Source organism: Biomphalaria glabrata, chromosome 1 (genome assembly GCF_947242115.1).
Source record: "Biomphalaria glabrata chromosome 1, xgBioGlab47.1, whole genome shotgun sequence".
In the NCBI taxonomy this organism is placed as follows: domain Eukaryota; kingdom Metazoa; phylum Mollusca; class Gastropoda; family Planorbidae; genus Biomphalaria; species Biomphalaria glabrata.
In genome coordinates this window covers 27,912,275-27,929,764 of record NC_074711.1, presented here as the reverse complement: position 1 = coordinate 27,929,764, position 17,490 = coordinate 27,912,275, and the positions used below count along the sequence as shown (strand labels likewise).

The 17,490-nt window shown below is 35.9% G+C and overlaps 1 protein-coding gene across 10 annotated transcripts in view; it reads left to right on the top strand.

Moving 5' to 3' along the window:
- Nucleotides 1–11,389, top strand: part of LOC106070382 (zwei Ig domain protein zig-8-like) — a 261,583-nt gene extending 250,194 nt beyond the window's left edge. For 7 of the 10 annotated variants that reach the window (XM_056031109.1, XM_056031088.1, XM_056031096.1 and 4 more), the window contains 6 exons: nucleotides 1,790–1,888; nucleotides 5,481–5,619; nucleotides 5,849–6,000; nucleotides 6,316–6,339; nucleotides 7,750–7,824; nucleotides 8,014–11,389. In XM_056031109.1, coding sequence (XP_055887084.1) covers nucleotides 1,790–1,888; nucleotides 5,481–5,619; nucleotides 5,849–6,000; nucleotides 6,316–6,339; nucleotides 7,750–7,824; nucleotides 8,014–8,132 — 608 coding nt within the window. In that variant the 3' untranslated portion in view covers nucleotides 8,133–11,389. Of the gene's footprint in view, nucleotides 1–1,789; nucleotides 1,889–5,480; nucleotides 5,620–5,848; nucleotides 6,001–6,315; nucleotides 6,340–7,749; nucleotides 7,910–8,013 lie in introns of all 10 variants that reach the window. The other 3 variants (XM_056031114.1, XM_056031128.1, XM_056031119.1) reach the window with 3 other exon arrangements.
- The last annotated feature ends 6,101 nt before the right edge of the window (nucleotides 11,390–17,490 follow it).

Here is a 17,490-nt window from a genome sequence, read left to right as displayed (position 1 = left end):
AAATTATTTTAGAGTCTAGATCTAGAATTTCTAGATCTAGTTTAGACTAAAATAGACTAGATTAAGATGTAGAATTTCAATTTCTAAACTTAAAGTGTAAAAAAAAAAGTGTAGATTTTCATTTCCAAACGTTTTGATCAATATTGTAATGTTTTAATATACTAAAACTAATCTATTTTTTTTATTAAATTTAAATTTACGGCAAATGAATCTTTGAAACATTATTACTTTTGACCATCGGATGGCTGCCTGGTCGTGCGGTTTGCGCGCTGGACTGTCGTTCAGATTTATGGATGGCCCAGGGTTCAAACCCTGCCCGCTCCCATCCCCCGTCGTCCTGCGGGAGGTTTGGACTAGGAAGTAATTATCTTCAACTCTGAAGGAACATCCAAAACGTGTAAAACATTTTACATCAAAATTAAATCACCTCTTGAATATTATTTGCGAATATGCAGATCCGACAGGGATCCGACTTCGACGGGGGCCGCCTCTGAGTTTGTGTAACACAAACTCTCTTTGTAATCTTGTATTTATTTCGTATAGGAAATAGATTTCAAACGAGTATAGATATGATTCATAGGTGTGTCACTGTAAAAACTGTTTGGTAGACTGTGGTACCTAGATTTACACAGTAGACGGCACTATTTGGAATTGTACTATGTAGACATTATTATATATATATATATATATCAAAATGCAAATCCTACACAGAAACTGGATTATTCTTTTTGTGTATATATGTATTTGTTGAAAAAAAAAGCACTACTTAAAAGCACCGTATAAAAAGTGGAAACTATAGATGTCCCTAATGTCCTAATTTAAACTTTCATGATGTCAGCTTCTCTATATGTTTGTCTGGTTACACTGGACAAATTATTGTTTGTTGTTTTTGTTGTTGTTGTATTTACATAGTTGAATTGAATATAGTATCCTTGATATGACATTTAATTATATCCTTGAGAACTGATAAATTCACAATTTGTCAGTAATGTCTCCATTCTATTACAGTACATTTAAGAAAAGTCTTTTTAAAACTAGGCTGTATTAGTATCTATTGGAGATTTTCATACATAGCGGAAATACTGAACATTGCTAGATTTTGTTGGGTGTATCCGGTGTACAAAGCAAAGGGATTGTGGGTAATCTATGTTTTCTTTAAAGGTCTAGGATCACTTTGTCTGCACTTTTTAGAGCTGCAGGATCCATTTTTTTGGGTAGCTCTTCCGTTTGTAGCGGCAAATAGTTTCACTCTGTAGGGGCCATTCATTGACTTAAAACGTATTGAAAAACATGTGGGTAACTAACTAGCGTTAATAAAAAAAAAAGGCTAGAAGATCAACTGTCAGGCATTAAAATAGTGTGAAAATTAGAGGCTCAGATCTTGTTGTTTTGATTTAGTTGGCAACAGAGGTGTTCAATTCAGCGACCTTGACATTGTTTAGTTTGTCGTGAAAATCTCCAGTACGTTTGTCGTGTTAATCCAATGATGACTTTCCAGTTCTATTAGATGTTTTTAAAGTATCAGAAACTTTTAATATATATACCCTAATACATTGACTTACTGCCTAATACAGACAGATTACTATAATTATTGCAGTTGAAATTGCACGCCAAAGGGATTTGAACCCTTAAGATGAAGCTAGTCTTTTGTCTCTCCTCCTGACTCCCGTTACAATTCATTCAGCACTTTGTGTGTGTGTGTGTGTGTGTGTGTTAGTCTGTCACTAACCATTCTTATCTGACTGAGTTGTCTATACTTGCATCACTTCTTACTCCCCTTGCCTTTCAGGTTCTAGCCACCTCCCTGAACATCTGCCCAGTGGTCAAAGCTACAATATCGCTAACCTTACGGTCAGTGTGTGCGGGGCAGAAGGCGCTCACGGATGCTGTACGTACTAACATGGTGCCACCTCCACTAGATCCATTCATCTGTCTGTTTCACCATTTTGTTTCGTGTGTTTATGCGCCTAGTTTTTTTAGTTGTTATTATTTAATATTGTTTTCTTTTCTTTCCGCTCTAAAGTAGGTCACAGTACCTTTTTAGATAGACCATGGAACTATACTAATGGAACACCAGCTGCGAGTTTTTTACAAAGACAAAGAGAGTCGAAGTACCGTCGCGCATCTTTTTTCGCGCACCATACCAATTTGAAAAATCGATGAGGATGCCAAAGAAGAAATTTACTCCGAGAGCCACTTGGATTGACCTTCATTGAGAGTAAAACTTCCCCACACTATATTTTATTAGATCTGTAAAAACTTTATCCATTTTCTGACTATCTGATAAAATAGATACAATTTCCCTGAATAAGAGATCGTCACAAATTGGTATGGTGCGCGAAAAAAGATGCGCGACGGCACTCAGATCATAAAATCTCGAAGCTGGTGTTCCATTAGTATAGTTCCATGGATAGACTTCATGTAGTCAAATAATCATAATAGTAATGTGAGTGTGTTTTTGTGTTGTTTGTTTGTTTTTTTAGTAAGCATATTCCAGAAAAATTATAAATAGAAACATTTGGAAACAACTGGGAAATATTTCTTATAGATGTAACAATGATCGGAGGCGGACTTTTAAATGTGTATATAAATGTTGTTTTATATGTACAATATATTTTGTTCTTAAACACAATTTTAAGAATCTAGACAAGTATTTGAGCACGCAGGTTGTTGTTGTTTTTTTGTTTGTTTGTTTTTTTTTGTTTGTTTGTTTGTTTTTTTGTTTGTTTGTTTGTTTGTTGTTTTTTTTTTTTTGGGGGGGGGGGGGGGGTATGAAGTAGACTAGGAGTAGATCTTATTCCTTACATGATAGGTCTTGTTAGTGTCTTTGGCACTTAGGTTATTGGTCTTGCAGATCTTGTCTGGTGTCTCCTGATTGTTTGTGTGTTGACACAAAACCTAATAGGCCTGTAAGTTTCAGCACATTAAGAGATTAGTGATTTATGCAGAAGAAATTCTAAAAAATTTGTGTCACATATTGCCGAAAAAGCCCGAGCAACAGTTTGTGTGAGGAGACCCTGGAGCCCGGGAGTTTCAGTCAAGCGATGAAGAGGCAGACAAATAAACAGATTGCCATTAAATCTTCTAGTTAGATTGTAGTTCAACATTATCAAATATTCAGTAGGACAGACGGAATGTTTCAGGACAAACTAAGCAGGGGCGATAACGAGCTTATTGCTTAGTATTGTTAAGCTGATGAGCCTTCGTCTGGTCAAAGTTGATCCTCCCGCTCTCGATCTCTCTCTCTCTCTCTCTCTCTCTCTCTGTCTCGTGCATTCTTCATCTTCTCCCTCTCTCATTCTTACTCTTTCTCTCCCTCTCTCTTTCTCTCTCTCTTTCTTCTGTAAATGTATCTTTTTTCCCCCACCGAGTTTTTCAACATTCTTGAGCAGATCTCCTGCTGTACAGAACTCTAATGCATTTTCAAAACACTGTGCCCTGGATTCTCCAGTTCAAAGCTATTGTCTCTTATTACTGTATGGTTTCCTATTTCATCTAAGAAAGATTTGTCTTCATATTTCAACTTTATTTCCTGTCTTTTCGAAATTCATCTTTAAAAAATCTAAAGTTTGAATAAACCAGAAATTCTATTAGTTCATTCAACTGCAGTTGATATTATTGTATGCTACTTGCAATTCACGATAAGAATATGGCGAAAAAAACAATTGTAGTGCATAGATCTAGATCACAGTCCTATAGATTTCAACGTCTTTGATGTGGATCTAATTAACGAAAGTGGGCAGATATTTTTTTTATCTTGAAATGAAAATAATGTAAAGGAAGTGCTAGCATCAGGATGTTTCTATATATAGCTTGACACCTCCAGATTTTATAGACAATAGCTATTGTTGTTTTGTTTATCTGTGATGTTAATTTTAAAATTTTATAATCTCGTGTGCTTTTAGAATATGAGATGTTAGAAGGTAATCAAAGCAACTCAGAAAATGTCAAATTTAATTTGCTATCATCTCAAAGCACTGAAGATTGATATAACTCTAGAGTCTTTATAGGCATGATGAGTCTCAACGTTTTAACACACTAATTTAGGAATGACAAACTGAATTCATTGTTTGTGTACTAGATGAGAACTTGTTTTGTAGGCCTACTCAATAATAGGCCTATGTCTTTTGTTTCATTAGACTGCTTCACTTTGATTTCGACCTTAAATTATTTCTTTAGCTATAAGAAAGTTTTCAGTTTATTCTTCAGTTGATAATTTCAAGCACTTTTTTTTATACTAATCGATTGCCATTTATTTATTTACATTGAACGTTTCTGTGTGTGTGATTATCAGTTTAATTTGTAATGATTATATGTTAACATTAATTATTACAAAGGTAGGTTAAAGGCTAGACAAATTACCCCAGTGTCCCACAAAGATGTGCATTCATTTGGTTAACAAGTAGCTGATGATATCTCTTATTAAGGGCTTTTAAGTACTTGGCCTATACCGCCAGTATTTTTAACCTTTTAATAGTTCAGAAAACGTGAGAGCACAGTTGACTCTTGATAATACGACGTGGTGACAATACATCAGCTGCACGTGAATGTTGAAAGACGTTAAAGAAAGTCACGTGACTGGTCAATGATAGTTTGCGAAGAAAGAAAGAAAAGAACATAAAAGATTTTTTTATAACACACATGCGTAAATTTATGTAATTTAATACAGTGCGCATATTTTAAAATGTAGATTGTAATATGCTGCATTGAAGCCTGAACTCCTATGTTAATGTATTGTACTTTTAGCTCTGTACATAATATGCTATATTGAAAGCTGAACTCCTGTTCGTGTATTGTACTTTAAGCTCTGTACATAATATGCTACAGTGAAAGCTGAACTCCTATGTTAATGTATTGTACTTTTAGCTCTTTACATACATCCAGAATTTTCTTGACACAAAAGGTTGAAATAGCTATCCCTTAGTAATCCGACGTTTTCGGTAATCTGACCCCCCCCCCTTTTTTTCCCACCCATCCCCTCCCCACGTGTCACGTAAACGGTCGGACTATCAAGAGTCAACTGTAAATATCACTTTGTATCTATTAATAGCTAAATGTCACGTGACACCAAAGAAGAACACTTTACAGAGTATTGTACTTTTTAGACCCCTTCTCTCAGCCTAGACGCTGTCACATATATAGGCTAGTATTGTAGGGTATTATCCTAAAAGAGATACATTCTGGTTGTCGTCAAACAGACACGAACTTAATTTGTATAAGAAACGAATTTTTTTCTGCCGCTACTTGAGTATATTGTATATATAGATGTATAGATGCCGGAAACAGTTGATCTATAGACTTAGATCTTTAAAGTCTATTAAATATTATGAAAGTTCGATTTTTCTTTATAGACATTTTAAATCTAGGTTTGTCTTTAAATTAGCTACTGGACAAAATCTGCCACTCCTTGTTTATTTCATTTCGTATATTGAAATATGTTCTAATAATTTTCTTTTTCTTTCTGTGGATTTTCGCACCAGCTATATCGATAACTGGTAGGAGGTATGTCGATCAAGGAGAGAAGATTTTCTTACGGTGTAACGCTTCAGGAGGTGCCAGAGTTCCTGACGAGATGGACTGGTTCAAGGGAGGCGATAAGATCGACGAGAATAAATACAAGTAAGTGAATTAAACACAGTGAACACCGACGCTTCTCAAATCATTAGATAATAACGCCCTTTGGTAGACCAATAGTTTTTAAAAAGAAATTGTTGATATGGATTTATAGGAGGTAGTGGTGTAGCTGACGCGAGTCATAGTTGCGTCAAAGCTGCTTCCAAGTGACCTAAATATGCTAATTTACTGGGTAAGTGAGAATTTTAATTGTTTCTCTTGTTCCATATTGCAGACACGTCCAAATCTACAAAATTCAGTCTCATGCTGAGAAATACTTTGTCTCAGAGCTGACCATAGAACACAGTAGCCTGGCGGACACGGGTGACTACATCTGCCGCAGTAGTACCGACGACATCGCCAACCTGAAGGTCACGGTATTGCATGGTGAGAGATCATTGTCGTTATAGTCGGGAGTAAATAAAGGTCATTCAACGCAACCCTTCCCATCTTCAGTAGCATATATTTCCATTTGGCACTAGGTGACCTGTAGAATAGAAAAATGTTGTTTTTTTTATTTCATTACCCAACAGCTTACTAATGAAATTTCATATTTAATATGGGTCTAGTCCAACAGTTAGACTATTTTTACATTCATAATAGAAACAAAATGTTAGACATTCTACATGTATAAACTGCTTAGTGTTTACTCATAGTTTTATATCCTGAATCTGACACATATGTTTTGTTTATATATTTCAGCGGAATCTGCAAACAAAAGAAGAGGTAAGGATGCTAATGAATAATTGCGCATTTTATTAAATATAGATTGTACCAAGTGCTGGATTTACCTATATGTAACAGATGATAGATAGATAGATAGATAGATAGATAGATAGATAGATAGATAGATAGATAGATAGATAGATAGATGGATAGATGGATGGATGGATGGATGGATGGATGGATGGATGGATGGATGGACGGACGGACGGACGGACGGACATATATGATTGATTGATTTATTTGCGGACTGAATGACTAATGGATTTCAGTTACACACATTTCTATTCTATATTTCGTTTATTAGTAAGCATTTTTCGATAGTCCTTTTTATCTTGTTTCGGTACAAACCAAGATCACTTAGATGCAGGTCTCAGTAGGTTTAGTTCTGTGAACAGAGCATTTCTAAGTGATTCCAGAAAAAACCTACGCTCGTAACGTCTCAATGACTTAGCAGAGTTTCTCTCTAGCATGTTCGATTAAATTAACACATGGATGCGCATAGGACGTAATTATTTTCTATTTAAAGGAACGTCGGTTATTTATAAGACATTGGGTGTGAATATGGTCGAGACACTGAGCGTTGGAAATTGGAATGGCTCGCAGACCAGATGTGCAATATATTCCGCTATTCTTCTATTAAAAATGTGTGGGTCAAATATCAAATCTGCTCTTCACTGCACGGTATTAGATAGAGTAGATCCCAGTGACTGGTAAAAAAAAAATCAATGAGTGAAATGTTTTATTTCGGGTAGGATTGAAGCTCCAATGACTTTAGTTTTTAAGTATGTTGCTTGAATTCTTGTAGATTTACTTTACTAATGGGTTCCAGCGACTGACAGAAAAACCCAATTGCTAGGCTAAAACGGTTACTATAGTTTTGCTTTTTTATTTATACGCACATGGAATGTAGTGATTGCACATTTACTTTTCTTTTTATTGGAAAAGGGGGGGGGGTAACCACAAAACCTCCCATGACCAGGCTCATGGAATTTGTTGACTGTAGTTTTGCTTTAGTTATTAATTATTGTTAGGAGTTTTAACCTCAATCCTCTCTTGGGTACGCTCATGGAATGTAGTGACAATAACTTTGCTTTTTTTTTATAGGAGTGGGGATTTTAACATCTAAACCCTCCTTGGCAACGCTAGGGCTAGTGATGGTTTAGCATTAAAATCTCCTCTCCAATAAAAAGAAAAAAGCTTAAAATAAAACAGCAGTCACAAAATTCCACCCATCCCTCCCCTTGCCGTGGAGGAGGGATCATTTCGAGGGAGAATTTAACCCTGAAGCCCCCCCCCCTCCCCGGCTACGCCCATGTTATAAGATAAGAAGATAATTTATCAGTTTACGCATATTAATATGTCTTGTTTCTTTGTAAGCATTGTTACTCTCCTTTTATTTCCTTTGTTTAGGTACAAACCAGGGTGACAACGGGACACACAAGAGTATGTCCAGTTTAGAGAATGGAGCCTCTATGACCGAAGCCAGTAAAATCTCTTTTTTGCTGACGCTTCTCCTAGCGTTGCTATGGACACACACACAAGACAGACGGACAGATTGACTGATTGATTGGTTTGCTGATTGATTGTTTGATTACTTTCAGTTACATTTATTTATAGGTTATGTTTAGTTTCTTTGTAAGCATTTTTTATCGTCCTTTTATTTCGTTTGTTTAGGTACAAACCAGGAAAAGGACGGAGCCGCTACGATCATAGTCAGTAAAATCTCTCTTTTGCTGACGCTTCTAGCGTTGCTATGGACACACCAAACGTCACTTCTGGCATATACCTCGTGACCTCCTGGTCATCCAATTTATCACTTCAGTGTTTAACATTTTGCCTTTGCAGAAAACAGAGAATGTACAAAAATGACTGTTTAAATCCAACACAGTCGTAGATGGCGGAGACACAAATAAACAGAGAACGATTCACAGTCATTCCCAATCCAGAGTTTACAGTCGATGTGTTGAGAGGACAGAGCTGTGCTGAGTCAATAAAAGTCTTTTTTTTTTATATCCGAGTTTGCTTAAAGACATAATAAAAATTTATGTTTTGGATATATATATACTTTTGTAAAAGTGAAGAACAAACGCACTCACAGAGAGAAGCGTCACGAAAAACTTCCTTCTCTGTTGGGTTCTGGAATTGCGTTTCTGTAAATTCATACTCTGTTGACAATCTTGTGTGACGATTCTGGAATGGTGTGAGAAGCAACATAAAAGAAACTAAGGTACACTTTAACTATTAAACATTTATTGCTGGTGATAGATGAAAACTATAAACAACACGTGACAAGACACGTGACAGAACTGATGTCTTCATTGAACTAATCAATAATCTGTCACTTTGATGAAATGTTTTGTTATTTATATGACTTTTTTTTTTCGATTATGTGTTTATGGCCGTACTTGTTACAAATCACTTTATTTATTAGTCAAAGTACATCCTAGTCATATTGGAATATGAAAACGTTGTGACATATTTTCACTGTTGTTAACGCTGGGCTGTACATACAACGGAAATAAACACACAAGTCTATCCTATTGAGGGTGAAACTCATCGAAAAGTTGTCTCATCGACCTTGTTTTCGTGGCACGATGTATTATCAAGTAACATTCTACTCTATGATCGTTGTTGTGGTTTGTAACGTTTCTCATCAACATGAAACATCGATTGTATTCATTTCTCATATCCTTTTTTTTTCTTTTAATAAAAGTGCAAACAAACAAAAAAAAACTTTTGTAATATTATTAATAACAGAAGTGCTAGTTACATTTTATCTGTTCATAAAGATTCTACAAAAGAAATACAAATTGATTTCAATTATCTTTATTCCATAAATTGTATTTGTTAGATGTAAATGCTTGCCATAAAATTCGACACGGTAATCTAATCGAAAGTGTGGGACATTACACAAAGAATGGGGAAAATACCAAGGAAAAACATTGACTTTAGATTCAAGTCGGTTCAAATGTGACAAATGAAGGTGGCGAGGTACGATACCTTTAACCAAAGATCTAAGTGTAACACGTCCATCCTACAGAGAGCAAGAGATCACTTCAATAATACAGGATGTCCTCCTCGGAAATACAATCTAAAAAAACTGCATTTGAACTCGTGGCAAGCTGCAAGAAACAAGCAATACCTGGACATGTCAACATTTCAAGGTTACTTCCGTGTTACAAGGTTGCTGCCGTGGTGAGCTGTAAGAACAAGCATACCTGAACAGTTCAACGTTACAAGGTTGCTGCCGTGGTGAGCTGTAAGAAACGAACATGCGTAGACTGGTCAACACTACAAGGGTTGCCGAAAAGTTTCTCTTTCGATTTCCGCGAAAAAAACAAAAAACGCGGCGCTCCATATTCATACATGTTCTCTGCTACATGTCTATCAATGACACCAATTTCTTGCTTGAAGTTTGCCTTCAGTTGTACGATGGTCCTCAGTGACTCCTCAGTGTCTTAACATACACAGGATCAATTCTTCATTAAATAAGGAACATTGTGAATCTTGTTACATGATGATATCGCATTTTTTCAAGCTTTATTTCCGGGTTGGACACCTTGTAGGTTTACCTAGGGATTTCATAGCCTTAGAGTCTACATCGCATAGATTTAAATGTTTAAATAGTCATTCCCACGTGATTAGGCTGTAAAAAACGTAAGCAAGTTAGATAGTAAACAAATCCATTCGTTGTGTGCAGCACAAATAGTAGATTAGATTTTAATAAAATCACAACTAGCTCAAGTTTATTAAAATAATGACATATTTCCGGCATTTCTAAAACTCGTCACTGCGCCCAACATATTTAGAGAACTTTTATTACTGCTATCAACATAGACGAATATTTTCCTCGATATCAAATTTAAACATTGAAATATAATAGCTGACATACACATGCAGACATCAACACATACATATGCAGACATCAACACATACACATGCAGACATCAACACATACATATGCAGACATCAACACAGTATCATTCGAGACATCAGACCAGCTGCTGACTACGTTTGTTTTTTTTTTCAAAGGCAATTTTGGACCAACGAGTAAATTGGATTTCTGATTGGGCCTCATAATTTTTTACAATATTGGTATAGCGCCTCATAAAATTCCACCTTAAAAAAAAAATCCCATCTGCAGGTCCCTGGTCGATCAAACTCAGTTCCTGCTCTGAAAAAAACAACGATAAAAACAGCCTGTTCTTGTCATCCTATGATCAGAGCATCAGACAACTCCTTTAATAAGAGATTCATTCTTGGTTCGTTCCGCATTGCAATGTAAAAAGTCATAATGAATGTAATTACCTTTCCTTTATTTTTTAAGTTTTTACCATGGAAACTTTCTATCTAAAAAAAATAGAATTAGGGCAAGTCGGCCTATCGTTTTGTAAACCTTACTCTATACAATAAGTAGGCCTAAAGCTCAATCAGCACTGCTCTATGTATAGCCCCTAAACTCCACCTCTAGGAACATAACAATTCGAGAACAATGTATATCTGAATTTACTGTGTGATTATTTTGAAGACCAGTATTCCTTTGACATAGAGAAATTAAGTTAGGAGCTACCTTTGTTCTAGTTCTAGTATGCTAATAGGACTATCAAATTAAAGAAAATAGTTATTGAATAGCCCTTTAGATTTTAAAGATGTAAAGTGTGCTATCATTGCTATAGCATTTAACTAGAGCTATGTTTTATCACTTGTTAAAGATGACAATATTTTGTTGTTTTCTAATGATTGACATTTTTTTTAAATTATGGTGGTAAGATAATTAGTGTAAGGCTGGACGTTTAGAGAAATGAAAGTTGAGCCAAATTTTAAATATCATTATGGATAATTTATTGTATGACTATCATTCTGGATATGTATAGTCATATACTTATATGTATGAGCGATGGTCTAAAGAGGTACGAAAATACTTTGTTTGAAAGTGTGAGAACTACTATAACTTTTTATTTTTTTGTAATATTATCTGTTGGATGTAGATCTAGCTCTCAAAGAATCCGAATTAGCAAGTCTTTGTAGACTGCTCTAACAGTCCTTTGAGCTAAACACATGGGCGTAGCCAGGATTTTTTTTCGGGGGGGGGGGGTTTGGGGGGTGGATTTTTTCTCCCCCCCCCCCCCCGGAGAATTTTTTTTTATATGTATTTATGTGTGTGTGTGTGTACATAATCTTTATTGCATTCTGACCCTTCATTCTTTCGGAAGACGTTTATTGTGCCCTAGAATAGGTTCTTCCATGAGTTAGTGGGAAAATTGTAGATTCCCCGCCATTACTAGCAAAGGGGTCTGGGGGAGCGCTAGGAGCTCCTCCAGCGCGGGGCGAAGCCCCGCCGCCATGCACTATTTCTGATATTGAAAGCCAACAAAATGCATATTCTGAGGTATCTACAGTGAATTTTCCTGCTATTAAAAAGTTTTATTTCAAAAACCTTATGTGCTATTCTTACTGACTTAGACCCTCCCGCGCCGTTTGGCGCATTTAACGTCAAGCTGTTTCCATAAATTGTAGATTCCCCGCCATTACTAGCAAAGGGGTCTGGGGGAGCGCTAGGAACTCCTCCAGCGCGGGGCGAAGCCCCGCCGCCATGCACTATTTCTGATATTGAAAGCCAACAAAATGCATATTCTGAGGTATCTACAGTGCATTTTCCTGCTATTAAAAAGTTTTATTTCAAAAACCTTATGTGCTATTCTTACTGACTTAGACCCTCCCGCGCCGTTTGGCGCATTTGACGTCAAGCTGTTTCCATAAATTGTAGATTCCCCGCCATTACTAGCAAAGGGATCTGGGGGAGCGCTAGGAGCTCCTCCAGCGCGGGGCGAAGCCCCGCCGCCAAGCACTATTTCTGGTATTGAAAGCCAACAAAATGCATATTCTAAGGTATTTACAGTGCATTTTCCTGCCATTAAAAAGTTTTATTTCAAAAACCTTATGTGCTATTCTTACTGACTTAGACCCTCCCGCGCCGTTCGGAGCATTTGACGTCAAGCTGTTTCCATAAAAATCTGTCACTGGTAATGTCTGAAGCCTTTTCCCACCTGCCATGAGGACCCCAATGAATGAGTGGCGTCAAGTTGTACTAGGATATCAGATATCATCTTCTTATGCGTAATTCATTTTGTCGGAGAACATGTCCCGCAAACCTCATGCGTCGCTCTCTCACAATCTTACTAAAGGGTCGACTCCCAGTTCGGCATACGATTTATTTGATTTAAACCCGATCTCTATAACTGACTCCTAAAATCTGTCTTAGCTATCTTTGTTGAGCCACATTTAGTGTTTTTCAATTTCGGCAGATGACTATTCACTGCATTTTATTAAGGGAGCCCTGCCACTGGTAAAAATGTGTAACCTCTCTTGAATACGCTCTTGGAATTAAGTGACTGTAGTTTGCTTTAGATTTTATATCGAAAAGAGAAGTTTTATCGTCAAAATCATCTGTTGGGGGTTTTCCACCTCAAAATGCTCAGTAAGGAGGATCTTAAACTCAAAACCATCTGGAGGGGTTTTAAACTTTTAAAAAACGCCATCTGTAGAAGAGGGGTTTAAACTCAAAACCCCCGATTGGATTGGCTACGCTCAAATAATTTTAGTGTGTAATTTGCTTTTTTTTTTTTTATTGAAGAGGTATTTTTTAGCATCAAATCCGTCTGAATGGGAGTTTAAACTCAAAACCCTTTTGGCAACGCTCATAGCATTTTGAGTGCGTAATTTGCTTTTTTTCTTCAACTGAAGATGTATTTTTACCCTCAAACCCCCTTGGCGGGGGGTTTAAACTCAAAACCCCTTTGGCTACGCTTATAGATTTTAGAGTGAGTAATTTGCTTTTATTTATATTGAAGAGTTACTTTTTAGCTTCAAACTCCACTGGAGGGGAGTTTAAACTTAAAACCCCTTTGACTACACTCATACCATTTTGAGTGTATAATTTGCTTTGTTTTTATTATTAAAGAGGTCTTTTTTTACCTTCAAACCCGCTGAAGTGGGGTTTCAACTCAAAACTAAGTCAAAACCCATTTAGCTACGCTCATAACATTTTTAGTGCGTAATTAGCTTTTTTTTATATTGAAGAGGGGGGTTTATCGTAAATTTTGGAGAGGGGTTTTAAAATCAAAATCGCTCTTGGAATTAGGGGATTTTCGTTTGCATTTTTTTTTTGTTTTGTTTTGTTTTATAGAAGAGGGGGAGTTAACTGCAAAAACCCCAAGTAGGGGGTTTAAAACTCAAAACCCCTGGTAGGGGGTTTTAAACTCGAACCCCCCTGGTAGGGGGTTTTAAACTCGAACCCCCCTGGTAGGGGGTTTTAAACTCAAAACCCCCTGGTAGGGGGTTTTAAACTCAAAACCCCTTTGGTTTTGCTGGGGCAAGTGATGGTTTAGTATTAAAATCTCACCTAAAATAAACAAAATCAAAGCAAAAAATCAGTCACTAAATTCCGACTCCCCCCCCCCCCTCGGGGGGGGGCGATTTCATTTCGGGGGGGGGGGGTTGAACCCCAAACCCCCCCTTCCTGGCTACGCCCATGGGCCTAAACAGATAGATCTTTATGCCTTTAATCGTGCACAAATAAGTTTAAAGTCTATTCAGGGCTAAAACCTTATCACTGCTTTATTAAATAGTTTATTACTGTTATTACAATGCTAACCACAAATAATGAAAATAAGAGATTCTTAATTTATTTTTAGAGTTAGTTCCCGTTAAACAATCTTACATTTGAAGTGTGCACTACTCCCCCTTATGTTTGCCCACCTGGGAGTGTAGCACTGTACCTTGGAGCTGGATATGAATAGTGTGAATAAGATATACGAACATTTCGAACATTCTAACACAGCCTCCACTTCCTTATATTTCCTTAAATATGGAAGGCGGGTATACATTGACTCTTGTATTATCTTTCTTAATGTGGCCAGTCAGATCAGTGTCTCGATGATTGTTACATTTTTGTAATAAGTTGTTTATTTGTTACTATATTACAATGTTAGACACATTTTTGACAAACGTATATTCATCTGTTTTGATCATATTTTTTACCTCAAGATGTAAACTATTGTGTGTATAATTTGCTTTAGTTTATAACTGTTGTTCTAAAAGGGAATAGCGAGATTGGCCCTCCTACATGTTGTTATATAATATAAAAATCTAGAAGTTAATGTAGGTCTATCTAAAACTAATTTTACGAAAGATGATCTATACATAGCTATTAGAAGCGTAATATGTTTGAAGATTGGAAACACATAAATACAATTTTAAAATATGTTACCTTGTCAGATAATCAAATCGATACTTGAATTATGTACTTTGTATTTTAAAATGGTAGGCCTATATCATATGTAATGACTAGGAAATAAAGATTTAAACATCTATTTCTCCTAGCTATATGCCTCTGCTCATTACTATTTAAAGTTTTGTTGTTGTTTGTTGTTGTTGTTATTATTTTGTATGTTTTATTCTTAACGTAACATTCTGACACCTTTGATGTTTTCTTGTAAAAAAACAAGAAGTGAAGTTAGCATGATGATTTTTTTTTGACAAGATGATCTTACCTCACTCCGTCTGTCTGTCTGGGCAGAGTACGTGTCTTCTCCCACTTGCCATTCTCGGATAAAGTTGAAATTTGCATTTATTTTTTGTCGATGAAACCATATAAATCGACCTTTTTAAAAAAAAATCAATTAGATCTTATTATTAATTAAATGTGTTTTATTGGGGAAAATGTACTAAGATAAGGGGAGATAATCCTTGCAATATTGACCGACATGGCAGCAACTGAACGGTGCTCTACCTTCACTCAATAAAAAACTTGTTTGCTTCTTTATTCCTTTATTTCCTTGGGATGTCTTTTCAGTTGTTTTTTTTTTTTACTTAATTAATCGTGATCACAATGCAAAGTGAATACTAAATAAAATTCAAAGTAAACAAAAGCTCGAACATTAACTGTAATACTCTTTCAAATTTCCCGCGCTACAGTTCAAGTACAAAGGTCGAAAAAAAAAAAGATGGACGGTTCTATATTTAATTGTGATTATTAGTATCACTAACACTTGGGACAGGGTGTATGTAGGTCTACTGCTTTAGATCGTGTAATTTAGATTGCAGCTATGATGAAACCTAACCACTGGCTGTCCGGGGGGGGGGGGCGGTAACCTAAACCTTTTGAGTGAGGGGGGGGGCGTTCCTACTTTTATGGAGAAATCATAGTTTGTGAACAAAATTAGTTGAATTAATATATAAATTTTATTATATTATGTCGCTCCCCTTCTGGTATCTTGGCCGTTTCGGTGGGGTTGGAGGGGGAGGGCGATTGCATGTACTGCCCTCCCCACTCTAGCCCTCTGAGTAGGGGGTGATCCTATTTTTATGGAGAATCATAGTTTGTGAACAAAATTAGTTGAATATCTATATAATATAAACTACGTATTGATATGTGAACCCATTGAATATTATGTCGTACCACACTCTAATCTCAAATTGTATCATCAGTAAATTTAAATGAAAAAGGTTTGTACCAGGTGGGAGGGGCGATACATGCAATCGCTTTTCCCCCATCGGACAAACCAATACTTTTTCTTTTTGTATTATAGTTAAGAAATTACAAAATAAAAAAATCTGTCACTAATATAATTTATATATACTATAAATCAAATTTTTATATCGAGTCGCCCCACCCCTATTCTTTAATGCCAAATGCAATCTTTAGCAGAAATTATTAAAGGAGCGAGGATTCAACGTTTTCACTCTACCGCCCCTCCCATTTCCAGACAGAGTTTATGTAATTTCACATGAATTTATCATAATTATTTTAAGAAAGACTTGGCATTCGAAAAGTTAGAATTCAAACGAAATTTTTCAGTATAAGAGTCACGATTGAGATGAGTTCTAAACCCCAAATTATGCAGTCATAGTCGCCTTTTTCTAACCTTTACTCAATCTGATATTTTTCTAGTTAAATAACTTGGGGACTATAACTCACAATTTATACTTCGATTTTATTGAATATTATTTATCGAATATTTTTTTTTCTGCGGCGATCCTCAAAGCCAAAATCTAAATATGTGTGGTATCTTATCTTTTCAACGAACAAATCGGTTTTATTTGCAATGTATTAAGGGCCTATAAATTCATATTAGAATATTTTTCAAGTACAACATTATTCAAAACGTACTTTTTTAATAGTACCGGTATGAATAATGAGCTTTAGGTCAGGAGAATGCGTTTCTTCTGTGAAGTATGCAAGAAAACGCTTTATATATGTGCTGTACGCACGTTTATGCATAGGGTTAGGGTTTGGAAAAAAATCGCCCCCCTCCCCCCCCCCACTCCAAAGTTCTGGATCCGCCAGTGAACCTAACCCATGTCTTGGAAGTGGATATTCCAAGTCATATCTCGTAACCTCGAATAGTACCGGTACATACCGGTATAGGACTTTCTTTTTTAATGACTTCAAAGAATGAATGGCGTTAAGTGTATCTTCACTATCAGTACAATACTGTTATTAGCTTGCTGTTCTAAACTCTACTTTCAGAGACAAACTGTTTCCTACTGGCTATGCTTACTTCGAAGTACCGTACCGTAATAATAGACTTTTACTGACTTTTTTTTTTCTTGGCCTAGATAACCCAGTCTTCTGCATATGGTATGATTAATAATAACAAGCACATACAGATGATAACTATTGCAAAAAAATGACAATCTTTTCCCTTCTATTAGACGCTCTAGTAATACCGGTATAATGGCATATTTGGTGTAATGGTAACACTTTTTAAAAATTTTAAGGTGAGTTTATTGATTACATCCAAACAAATGGAAATGTTTGACTACAATTGTCCACCTCAGCATCACATCTATAATAATAATTATATAGATGCAAATACTTATGCAATTATATACTTATAGGCCTTTATTCTATATCTAAGCATTGTGACAAAGTTGGAAGATAGAGCATTAAAAATCGGAAGTCCGCATATCCCCACTTCTGACAACCGAGTTAACAATTTATTCTTCAATTCAATATCCTTAATACATGTTTATATTCTACTTGGAAGAAATTCTTGTTTTAAAGAAATAAAAGAAAATAAATAAAGGATTTTAAATTGAATGTTATAAAGTACTGGTATTTATGAGAGATTACCATCCGTAAACATT